The sequence below is a fragment of the Pararge aegeria genome, chromosome Z, assembly GCF_905163445.1.
Source record: "Pararge aegeria chromosome Z, ilParAegt1.1, whole genome shotgun sequence".
Classification (NCBI taxonomy): Eukaryota; Metazoa; Arthropoda; class Insecta; order Lepidoptera; family Nymphalidae; genus Pararge; species Pararge aegeria.
The window spans coordinates 23,303,492-23,315,758 of NC_053208.1; the positions used below are offsets into that span (position 1 = coordinate 23,303,492).

Below are 12,267 nucleotides of genomic sequence, written 5' to 3' on the forward strand. Positions count from 1 at the left end.
ATTTTTTGCTCCACTAGATGCCGATATGAGTAACCGGCACCTTAGGACCCCAACGTCCATCGGTTCTCTGAGCTATATGCCCCGCCCATTGACACTTCAACTTTGCCAATCGACGACCTATGTCAGTAAATTTGGTCCTTATACGGATCTCCTCATTCTCCTGACTCGATTACTTAGAGATATTTCGAGCCTAACTCTCCATCGTTTATTGTTTCACCATCGCAAAGTGATGAACCAGGCGGGTTTTCATCGCTATGGTGGAAACATTTCACAAACAGACGCAAGTCGATTTTCGTCTTTTTTCATATATAATATACAATGGCAAATCTAGTTTGGAACACTCTTTCTCGATTGAGCCTCCTTATTCTTATTACCTTGGCACTTTTATGCCAGTTTTCACTAACCATATTTAATACTCTTTTGGTAAAGGCCTCAGAAACTTAGGTTTCTGTTTTTATATTGTTTACATAATCGCGAGAGTGTAGAAAAAGGCAGTTATTCTTTCCTAAAAAAAGGTCTTATATTTTAAATTATATTCATGTTTTTCTTTCGCAGATGCCATATTTTCACTTACCTGGCGAGTCCGGGCCTGCTCTGATGTTGAGGGCACTAAAACAAGACCACCTTTTGAGTTCGACACTAAGATATTCACTCCAATACCAGATCCCTTGGTAAGTGAGATGTTAAAACATTATTTTTTTCATTCACAGGTTACTAAATGTTAACAGTGCTTTGTCGCCGAAGGTTCCACTTTATCTACACACAATATTGAATTAAAAAACTCACTTCTTCCGAGTAAAAGTGAGTCTTAGAAAATCATGATTGAAAAATCATTTATGAATTGCCCCTTAGGTTTTGGAATAATATAGAGGACAAATAAATGCCGAAACTCTAAATTTAAAAATGGGGAAGTCAGTTTGTCTGTTAGTTGGCCCTTTTTCGCACATCAATTGACGCCCTAACTTCGGTCAGTCACTCCAATCCAAAATCAACAGATATTAGATTGAATTCAGTAGTTCCTACTCTACCCTGCTCTATTCAATTCAATCTGTCATTCACAAGTTTACAGTAGTCATTATCATCGTCATATCAACCCATTTCCGGGTTTTCGGCTCTTACCACAATAAGAAGGGTTGAGGCCATAGTCCACCAATCTCGGTGGTCCACTACCTTGAGTGCATTATGTCGAACTCTCAGGCATGCAGATTTCCTCACAATGTTTTCCTTCACCGTTGAAGCAAGTGATATTTTAATTGATTTAAACGCATTAGAAAATAATTACGGAAAGTAAGAGGGATTTAAATTGGGCCCCCCCGTAAGTGAAGCCGAAGTCTTAACCACTAGACTGTCACCGCTTACAGGAGTATTAATAGCTTAATTTTCTTCCACAGTCCGCTGATGAAGCCCCCGCCAGTGATAACAACAGTCAAACTTTCACCGTAACTGCAGAGGAGCTATCGGGGATATTGCGCGTGGACTCCTATTTCGCTCCGCGCCACATGCCCCGTGCGCGGGTCGCCTTACGTTTTGTTAGCCTGGAATTAGTTGCACACAACGAGCTTCCTTCTCAGTCTAGGCAAGTTTTTCTTTTATCGATAACTAGCTTCTACAAGTCTTTGACTGCACACTTAATTATTAGGCTCGTTGCAGTCGAACGACCATCATCATCGTCATTTCACCCTGCGGAAGTCCACTGCTTAACATAGGCCTTTCGTAAAAAGCGCCACCACACCTGATCCTCCGCCTAACTCTACCCGTCCAACCACTCCAAGTTACTCTGTTTATATCGTCGGCCCATTGTACGTCGCAGACTCACACTTCATTGGCTCTACTCTAGAACTTCTCTGATGCAATGACCATCGCACCTAAGACAAGCATGACCTGCACATTGTTATTTCAACTTGCTGATAGCTTGGGCTATATCAGCGGCTTAAGTTATTCGCGGGTCTATTCGTCGTAGTAGCACGATAACAGACCGTAATGGCGGCATCACAGCAGAACTCTTGAACGTTACAGGAAGATAACCGTGACTTTTAGTGCTCGAGCGATGTTTTACACTACAACTTAGATAACCGAGAACCGTTAATCGTTTTGTGGCAAGTCTTTGTCGGTAACTAGCCAAGTCACAACTAGTAGAGGAGTATACGCTTAATTGTATATTTTGTTTTGTTATACTTTTATTTTTGTTCTATGTCCTTTTTGTGGTGTGCAATAAAAGTATATTCATTCATTCATTCAATTCAGTCCACTGGGAAGAGGCTTTAAGTCCTGCAGTGTACTGTTATAGGCTTATGATGATGATGAATTTCATAATTAACCTTACATAATATTTGCAGGCCAGTCAAGCCATTAGAAGGCTACTACGTGTCAAAGCCGCTAATGCGCAGCCACCGTGTGCTAACCCTTTCTATGAGAGACACTGCAGCGCAAGCCATCCTTGGCGAATCCTCGAGATTACTATTTGACACCTATATCTCGTAAGTGTATTTCCTTAATTACTAATTAATGACGTATATGAAAATAGATAATTTTAGAAAATTTCACTACTGTGAATATATTTTTTGTTTTGTTTATACAAGATTTTGCTTATATAATCTTGCGCTTGACCAAATAAAATGTTTCTGTATGTGTGTTTGTCCTGATGGTTTCCTGGATGGTTTTTAAACATCCAATAGGTGGCGTTGAATGTTAAGCATACAACAAAATACCATGGTTTGCTTGATTGGACTTTTTTTTTTAATGGTTAAGGGAAACAAAAAAAACGACTGATTTTTTTTTTATTGGGGACAAAAACAATGTGAGTGCAACCGCTCAGTGGTAATAATAGAGGCTCTCCAAGAGTTTAACGCAACATCTTATTTAACTTCCAGAAGCGACATCCTAAACAGTTCCACCGGTTCAATGGAGCAGCTGATAGAAGAGTTTCGTATGCAAGGCACGGTGTCCTTGAACAATGAACAGAGATTGCTATTGCGCGCGGGTGACATTCGCGCAGCCATGCACGTCCAAGGAGTGTGTACGCTGCAAGCGCTGGCCCACGACTGGATCGATGTTTATAAATCTGTAAGTTTTAATTTTTTGTACCTTTTTTTGGATAGAGGTTTCTTAACACGCATTGCGTTAGACTGGTAAACATAGTCACGTAAGGAAAAGCATTATACGCCCTCAATGACGGTTGAGAGTTGTTCAATCCAGCGAAGTTATGATTTTATCGCCAAGAGCTAGCCGCTATACTGGATAACGTTGTGGCTTTTTCTGACATTTAGAGTAGAGTACAGAACTAAATTTCCGACGGGATTCCCCCGACCACGCAATTTTTTACTAAGGTACTAAATACATGTACTTGACAAGTACTTCGTATCATGTAATTCCAGCGGAATTAGAATTAACTTCCTGAAGGGATTTACAACTATTTCAGCATTAACATTACTCTTAGCCGTCTAAGCACTGGCCTCCACAGATATAGGAAAAAGGTATTTAGAACATATATGTTATGCTGCTCCAATACGAATTGACGGGTTTTATTTGTCGGGGATGATCAAAGCATGCATATGTTTACAAGAACCGACTTAATTAGTATACTGGTTCTTGTTATATCGGTTAGTTTCTGGTAAATTCAGACATTTCTTGGCAGAAAACCTCAAAAGTCTCGAAATTTGGCGCCCCAGACCAATCCCACTGAGATATAGTTGGGCTCACTGACAAAAATCTACTTCTCGAGTTGTTTATATATATTTCATCTGTCTATCCATCTAGGCTTTACAACTGGATACAGACGAGACAGAGCCTGTTGAAGAGGACGCTGCAGTAGCTTTGGAGGGGCTAGTTTCGCTCTGGATTCACAACAACTGTTCGTCGGTGCTGCTTATTGGACAAGACCAAACCGATGAGATCGTGCCGCTCAATGGAGGCGCATCACTTGCGTACAGGTATGCTTTCCAACATTGCAACTTACTATCAACGAAACGGAAAGAAGACATCGAAAGAATTCTCGCGCTCCGCCCTAATTTGGTATATACCCCATGGACACGTACGAAGCGCTTTGCTTCCTCGATTCCTATATGCACTATTTCTGGAATGCTCTTCTTACTAACTTTTCCATAGGTGGTGAGGACTTATTACAAAATATCTCTTGTTGACCTTATTCCACGTTATGAAGCATCGGCAAAACATGCATTCTTCATCTGACTGCCTTTCTGACGTCACCTTTGAAGATTTACTTCCACACGAGATGAGTTATACCTTAGAACCTAAAGCGAATAGACATCTTAACAAGAGCGATCATCATCAACATCAGTACGATCAGGTTTGGTTACAGCCAAGCATTTATATGCCGTGGTTTATGAAAACTTATTGTACAAAGGGAATATAATGGAAAACGGGCAGCAGTTTCGTCTGTGTTCTACTACTTTCATCTTCTGCCCAGCAAACGCGTAAACTCTCCCGTTGGGAGAGGTCTTTATCCCAGCTGTGGACTATTATAGGCTATTGATGATTGTACTAATCGTTGTTACTATTTGTTTGCGCAGATGGCGGTCACCTACGGCACCGAAAAAGATACGCTTCTCAATAGCGGGCAAAGCAACTGACTGGCGCTGGTCTAACAGTATGCATATTTTATTCATTTATTTTAATATTTAATCACTAGTTCCCGTTTTTCTGATCTACCATAACTTCAAAATGTATGTGTTGTGAATATGAATGATTCTCAGTGAGTCACACATATTCATGAGTTAAAGTAGTACCCATAACAAAAGCTACGCTTACTTTGGGGCTTAATGGTGACGTGTGTATTGTCGTAATATACTTATTATTATTATTATTAAAAACATGCGTAGACAATACATATTTTTGGAAGATCAGTTGTTTTTACGATAACAATTCATTTTCTACAGGTATCACATTCTCCGTTGGATCATCTCGAGTGAGACTCGAAGAAGGCTACGTCAATAGCGACATCAGGGGCTTACATGGGACATATTTATACGTCGTCGTGAAAGACACCGGTGTTCGACGCGACATGTTCCTATCCGGTGAAATCACTCTTGCGAATATGCTACGTCACAACTTGCTTTACAAGGTGAGCATTCGACATGTTAATTTCAAGCTTCGGTACCCAAAGGGTCGCACAATCCAGCTAGGTAGGTCCAATTTAGGGAAAGAGATGAACTGCCGAAACTTGGATGGGTAGCGTTCGTGAAACTCCGTGACATCTTCTCGTCCAATATACAAAATATATCTCGTCAAATATAATGTGTGTAGTGCCTGAAGACCAAAGTCTTCGAACAGTGGGTGTTGCCAGTTATGACTTACGGTTCTGGAACGTGGTCGCTAAATAAGAATTTCATAAGATGGCTCAGTGGACGATAGAGAGAGCTATGCTTTGAGTATCACCACGTGATCAAATCAGGAATGTGGAGACTCGTAGAAGAACCAGAGTCCCCGAAATAGCTGAACGAATCGCACCGGTAAACGCCGAGTTGTCATATCAGCAAGTGAGTCGTAGGGAGCCGCTGCACCCAAGTGGCACAAGACCCTGAATCAGACCCCAGACCAGTCAACGTCCATTGGTTGACATGATGATGATGATGTACCCAAAGGGTGGCTAACAGGATAACTCTAACCCTCCAATGTCTTTAGGCTCCTTAGTAGAAATTTTCTAAACCAGAGCGCTTGAAATCATTTATTATCCTTCTCTTCAATTCTATTAAATTTAAATGTATTCATCCATGCCACTAATGCATGACCTCTATAAAGTAATTAATTTGGGTTCGATTTTTTGCTTTCTCTCTGGCGCAGTGGTGAGCGCTGTGGTCTTATAAGTGGGAAGTCCCAGGTTCCAGTAATTGAAAATTTGGAATTAATTATTTCCGAATTTTCATGTCATGTTTTATTATAATAATTGCAATGAACAAAAAAAAACCGTCTGGAATATTTGTCTTATATATTTGTGTGTATATGTCATACAATTTCTGCATTGTTATTCAGGTGCGAGTAAAACGTCGCGAAGAAACTGTCTGGCAAACTATAAGTTCTGGAGACTTTAACTCCGAAACTATGACTTGCAGCGTGCTCTGCAACACTGAATATGAAACTGTGCTGAAGTAAGTATTTTTCTCTTATCTGTTAATATTTTTATCACTGTCTTGTACTATTGATATATTTATTAATTAAAAAAAATTAATGAAGAAACGTTTTATACGTTTATGTGTTTAGCATCGTAGGTCCTTAAAGAAGAAACTAATTTTGATGCGATTTTTTTCTTGGCTAAAGTTAATGAAGGTCTGTTCAGGCGTTGGAGATAATCAGCCCTTTCCAACTTTTACAGGTCCGATTGAATCGGAATGTGTACTGCACTTGTGCGGTATTTCCATTACATGCTTTCTTTGAATTTATGAAGCACCATTAAGTAGTCTACGAGATACCCAACTCCTTAGCATCAAACAGCAGAGTTAGTCGTTTGGGCTCATTCGAATCATCTCAATCAGTAGGGTAAAGATGATTATCGAGGCCTCATCGAGAAAAACAGTATCAATATCAGTATCAGCTTATCATATTGTTTTCTAGCTTCAGTCGGGATTCAATTTTTAATTTGATTTTACCTTATAACATTACATATATGTTAAAACTTGTGACTGAAAACTTATAGTGCTTTAGTTACCTAAAGTCAACTAAAGTTAACTAAAGTCGCACTAATGTTGTATGTGTTTAATATATTTTAATATATTTTTAGGTTAAAATATAAGACATCAGGGAGCGGTTGGTCCGGTGACATCCCATTAAAAGAATGTCGGAAAGAAAATATGCCGTGGCTCGTCAAACGTATGTATTAAATTTTTATTGATAACAAGCTGGCGACACAAGGTTTCCTAATGCGAAATTTCGGTTTTGGTGTTAGGGCCTCGATGGGCAGCGCCCGCCCCAGAGTAATTAGCTCATTAGAAGAAAGTCCGTAATGCCGAGAATTTAAGAAAACATTAAATTAAAAAAAAAAATTAAGGACGTATAGGTTGTATCAAACGAGTCGCTGGGAGCCGCTGAAAACAAGCGGCCCAGGACTTTGGTTTTTGGAACTCTCTACAAAAGACCTATGTCCAGCAGTCGACTTCTATCGGTTGCAGTTATGAGCTTGTATGTATGATTAAGATGTCAAGCAATGCTACAAATATTTAGGCAGACCTTGAAAAAATTTCGAAGGATTTCTATATTATTTTTTTTTAATTCCAATGCCACTTTCTGTAACCCTCTACTAAGAGCGCCCAGTTTGCCCATATTAACGAGGCGGCCCTATGCCAGGGATAGCAAGATTAAAAATAAAAAGTCAGAATCCGGACGAAAAGTATTTTATCACCAGAGTCCGAGCTATTTTTTAATTGCGCAAGTACCCTACTGACTGACCTTACTACTTAGTCCAGTTTCCTTGCACCGAACCGTCATAGACGCAAGATTTCTCCGTCAAGATGGTTTCCTCGACCGTCTGTTTTTCACTATTCCAACTTTGTGATAATACTCTGTGCGCAGTGGCGTGCATAGCCCTTGAACCCAGGGTATGCACAAGGTGTTCAGCACAAACATAAAGTAAAATTTAGATTTTAGATATGTCCGTTTATAATCAAATTACTTTACGAAAGTAATATCTTTGATTGATTTAATACTATCGTGTATCTACTGCTCATTGAATAAAAGTACATACCCTGATTTACGTCACAAAATTATGACACACCATTCGGCAGCATTTTCTAAGCACACTGATGATGATAATATTTTTCCAACATATCATGTTTTTAACGTCTTTATGAAAATTATTAAGATCACAATATCCTTTATCATTCCACACTTAACGTATATTGGACAATAAAACAAAATGAAAGCAAAATAATCGATTGGTGTGTACAAAGCCGCTTAGCCAAGAATAGTTTTCGTAATATTTATTATTAAACATACGTGTTACTTTATCACCTTTTTTTTGGGATATTTGTAACATTGGTACACACCTTCCTTTGCGAATGATTTCAAATTTTACGATATAGGGATAGAAATTAAAGTTTTCTCTAAGTACTTTTTTTCCAAGCACACTGAACCCAAATAAAGGCCGCACGAATATGCTTTCATTATAAAATGAATGAATAAACTATAAATTAACACATTAAACTATCACTACTCAAACTTTTATAAGTTACTGAATTTATGCACTTGAACCGTTTATTTATCACCAACGCCATAGAGCATTGTTCGAAGGTAAACAATAATGGCGATTGAATATGCCAATGAAAATATTGCAATCGAAATTAGTCAAAATATGTTTTTAATTTTTTTGTAAGTATAGGCTAGAACGCCATTTTACTTTGATATGTAAACAATAAATAAAAACAATATTTATTGTTAACTTTCTCACTTTCCAATGATTCCTGAAAAACGTAAACTATTCATTCGTCATAATTAAGACAGCGTTTGATTTCATAACTCATTTTTAAAACGAAAGACTAATTTGATAATATTAGTTTCTTAATTTTCTTAAAAGACACTGTAAGGTATTTACACTTGTTAATGATATTTTTATTTCTAAAAAAGAATAATGGCAGTATACAACAATAACAAACCAAGCAAATCATTTTATTCATAAAAAAATCAAACACGTAATTGATTATCCACTTCCGTAAGCAGTGCTTATAGACACCTATACTTAGAGAATTTATGAATGAAACTGTTCCCACAAGACCGATGCTAATCTTGTAAGTACAAGCGCACGATTATAACATTACACGACAAACACTACTAACTTGCACGCACACATCTAGCAGAACGATTCGTTCTTTGGGCGTGATTATTTTATTTGATATTTCTATGCAACAGTAGATGGCGTCATATGTCGAGTGATTTATAATAATTGATTTACCCTGCAATCGATAACATGAGATTTAAATAATAATATAGGTATTTTTACGTGTTTTAAAAGGTAAATGTTTAGCATTTACGGTTAGAAATTAAAATACGAAGTAGAAGATTTTATTTTGTACGCTATACCTACGCCTCGCACGCGCTGGTTGCGCTGTCGCCTGTCTAGCGACAATTGACCTAGAAGTTTGGCCGCTCATTACTAGATGGCGCTTTCATATATTTTTTACTTAGTGTTTTTTTAATTACAAAACTTTAATGGTCCTATCTGAAGGCTCTTTAAGACCCTGAGGGTAGGGTATGCACTGCTTATTTGCATATATGCAATGCAAGTTTATAGCATACTTGTGGCAATCGATTGCTTCCACTTGTGGAGTAGGGTTGCCGACTGTTATAGTTACTCAAATTATTAATATTTTTAATGGACTTCAAAGCTGGCGAGGGATATGAAGTTTCTACAGGTGCGTAATATTTCAAAATGCGCAGGTGCAATGAGAATGCAACTTCCTTCATTTATATCTTGTTTCTATTTGTAATCTGTTATTATTTGTTATGTTGCGAGAGAGTGTAAAAGTTCATTTCGCATAGTTATTGTGATGAATTGAAGTAAATGTGATGAAATAATATGACTTGTGGGCTCAGATTGTTTAGAAATTGTTTGTTGTACTTAACTGGTCTAAGATATTGTGTGCAAATATTATTCGACGAACGAAAGATAACTTTAAAATTAATGGATAATAAACTGCTCATAACTTCACCTACACAAACAACTAATACCTACTTATGAAATTCTATTTAAAAGGTCGGTATGCAAGGCTCTTGGGATTATTGCGTGGGATTGTTAGTTATTTTGCATTGTGTTCCATATATATGCATCGGACATATCTTCCTATAATAATTATTTTGAAAATCACGCTTGCGCTCTAAAATATTTAATCATCGCAAATAATGGATTTAAATGTGTTCAATAAATTATCGATATATTTATTATTTGCTAAACGAACACTGATAACATAACTATTGCATTTAACAACACACAAATATTTATATGGTAAAACAACGCCTCTTCAATTTCATATCCTCCATTTAATCTCTACTTATCAGAAACGCATTCGTTCAACGACCGAAGTATAGTATTTTTTTTATTTATTATTAAAAAATACCCTTTTTGACGATTCAAGTAAGGTCTGAGCACTTGGTTATTTAATTGCTTGTAACTCGAAAAGTGCAGGCCAATTAGACCGTAGTCTGGTTTTTGGTTCTTGCCAAGAGGTGCGGTGTTTGTTGTTTGTTGTGTTTGTTATATTTTTGAGCTTTTAAGAGTATGTTTACGAGTCGCTTAAACTTTGCGATCCACCGTAACGGTGTTGTAACTAATGTCGTTAGACATCGCATAAGAATTCGTGATACGTTTTTTTTTGTTTAGGAATCACCTAAATTACTAGGCATCCGATTAAGGCTATTCCTAGGTTTATTGAAAACGGGCATATAATGTATACCTACCAAGTGTTCTAAATGAGACGCACTTTGTGTAATGATGTTTGTCGACCACAAACTATTTTTTATAAAAAATTGTGAAGCCATTTTAAACGTATCTAATAGAGCAGCATAAGTTGTGTTTTAAAAACTCACATCCAACGAATGCAGTTGTTTTTCGTTCAAATAGTTTTTTAATGTATGTACACCAATATCACCGTCATTCCTTGGCGGATTTGCATTTTTGAAGTGAAACTTCTTAGGCGGCGAAGATTCTGTTTGGATAAGAGTTGAGAGCGCTGTTTCAAGGTTACGTCTAGACAAATTTCATAACATGAGTCAACGAAAAAACGTATAAAAGAAGAAGAAAGAGAGTTTTACATTGTGAATCGCATTTACGCGTCTCCAGCGTCTGACGCTCAGAAGTGTGATGTGACACTGATTTTAATGCGTTTTATTTAAGAAGTTTCACTTCTTTCACGAATTCGTTTTACGTTGCTGCACGTGCAATTTCTTTTTATTTTATTTCGTAAAAGATGTTTCTCTGTAGTACGTGTACAAATGAAACAAATCCAACGAGCGTCAATACGACAAAACTATCTTGTTTGCTTGAACAGTACTTCTAGCTTCCTTCCGGCTCCACCATCATTATCATCAACTATATGGCACTATATTATTGTATTACAAAAGTTCCCGAGTTTCCGCTCAATCGGACGTTATAAAGTGCTTGAATAATGGTTTATTCATTTTGAACCTAAATGATATTAGAAAAAAGCATATAAAACAAAACATGTTTATTACTAAGTGATTTTGTAACAGAGGCCATATGGCCAGAGGAAATGTATTTCAGAACAAAAATTAAGCTTAATTTGCTATAATCCGCGGCAATAAATTCAATCTTAATAGTATGTTTTGTAACATTTTTTAATCGTCCACGTACTGTCGAATATAAGCTGAGTAAGTTATGCCTCATTATTCTCAGAAGATATTACCTTGACGCACTACTAATAATTAGGAACAAAAGATCTAAAGTCCATACTCGTAAATGCGAAAGATTGTGTGTTGGTTTATTCATCTTTCACGCAGCGACCGATTGACATGAATACAAATGTCACGCCAGGAGGTCTCTCTGCAGAAATGTAGGCCATTTAACCTTTGAATCGTTTAACGTTTTATAAAATGCATTTTACTCGGGGTATTATCGATAGTCGAAAGCGACTCTCGATTAAGGACGTCGAACATTCGTACAAATTTGAATTTTTATGAAATTCTAAATGAAAAAGAGTATTCATTGGTATGCAATTTCACGCTTTAACACTTTCGCATTTATGACCAAATTACGGAAGCTGGTATAATAACAGAGCGAAGTAGTCGGAAAAAATATAATAGAAGCAAATAAAGCTTAATGTTGTATATCAGGCACTTACTCCGATTTACGGCTACTTGTGTCTAAAATCTGCAATAATTAAATGTTTGTTTATTCAGTGCCCAGTGGCGGTGAAGTTAATTTCACGTCCGTTTGGTGCCGCGTAAATCGCGCCCGCGTCGACAGACGCATCATAGCGACAGTTTGGCCGTTTTACTTGCTGCGCTCGCATCTGCCACTTGACGCGGACGTAAGTTTGTAAAATCTTATCACTATTAACAGATTCATATCTTATTTCTTAGAAGTTAAGGTCCGTTTTAGATAAGCAGCGGGCAAACCAATAGGTTATATACAGCTTTTAAAGAAAGTGAAGGTTCTACCAATCCGCATTCCGCGTTCCAGGAGACCAGTGCTCTGCATGGGCCGGTAAAAGGTTGATTTGATGAAGGTTTGATGCCTACAAAGAGGGACATAAAACTTTAAGCCAAAACCCTCGAGCCCAATTACTTTACGAGACTAGCTTGTCTTGT

At 37.5% G+C, this 12,267-nt stretch overlaps 1 protein-coding gene across 1 annotated transcript in view; it reads left to right on the top strand.

Annotated features, from left to right (window-relative positions):
* The window catches only part of LOC120635992, a 107,910-nt gene that overhangs the window by 67,648 nt on the left and 27,995 nt on the right, over positions 1-12,267 (top strand). The window contains exons 51-60 of the mRNA XM_039907213.1: positions 556-671; positions 1,392-1,576; positions 2,337-2,477; positions 2,871-3,063; positions 3,757-3,929; positions 4,530-4,606; positions 4,896-5,080; positions 5,989-6,104; positions 6,734-6,822; positions 11,857-11,987. Coding sequence (XP_039763147.1) covers positions 556-671; positions 1,392-1,576; positions 2,337-2,477; positions 2,871-3,063; positions 3,757-3,929; positions 4,530-4,606; positions 4,896-5,080; positions 5,989-6,104; positions 6,734-6,822; positions 11,857-11,987 — 1,406 coding nt within the window. The remainder of the gene's footprint in view (positions 1-555; positions 672-1,391; positions 1,577-2,336; positions 2,478-2,870; positions 3,064-3,756; positions 3,930-4,529; positions 4,607-4,895; positions 5,081-5,988; positions 6,105-6,733; positions 6,823-11,856; positions 11,988-12,267) is intronic.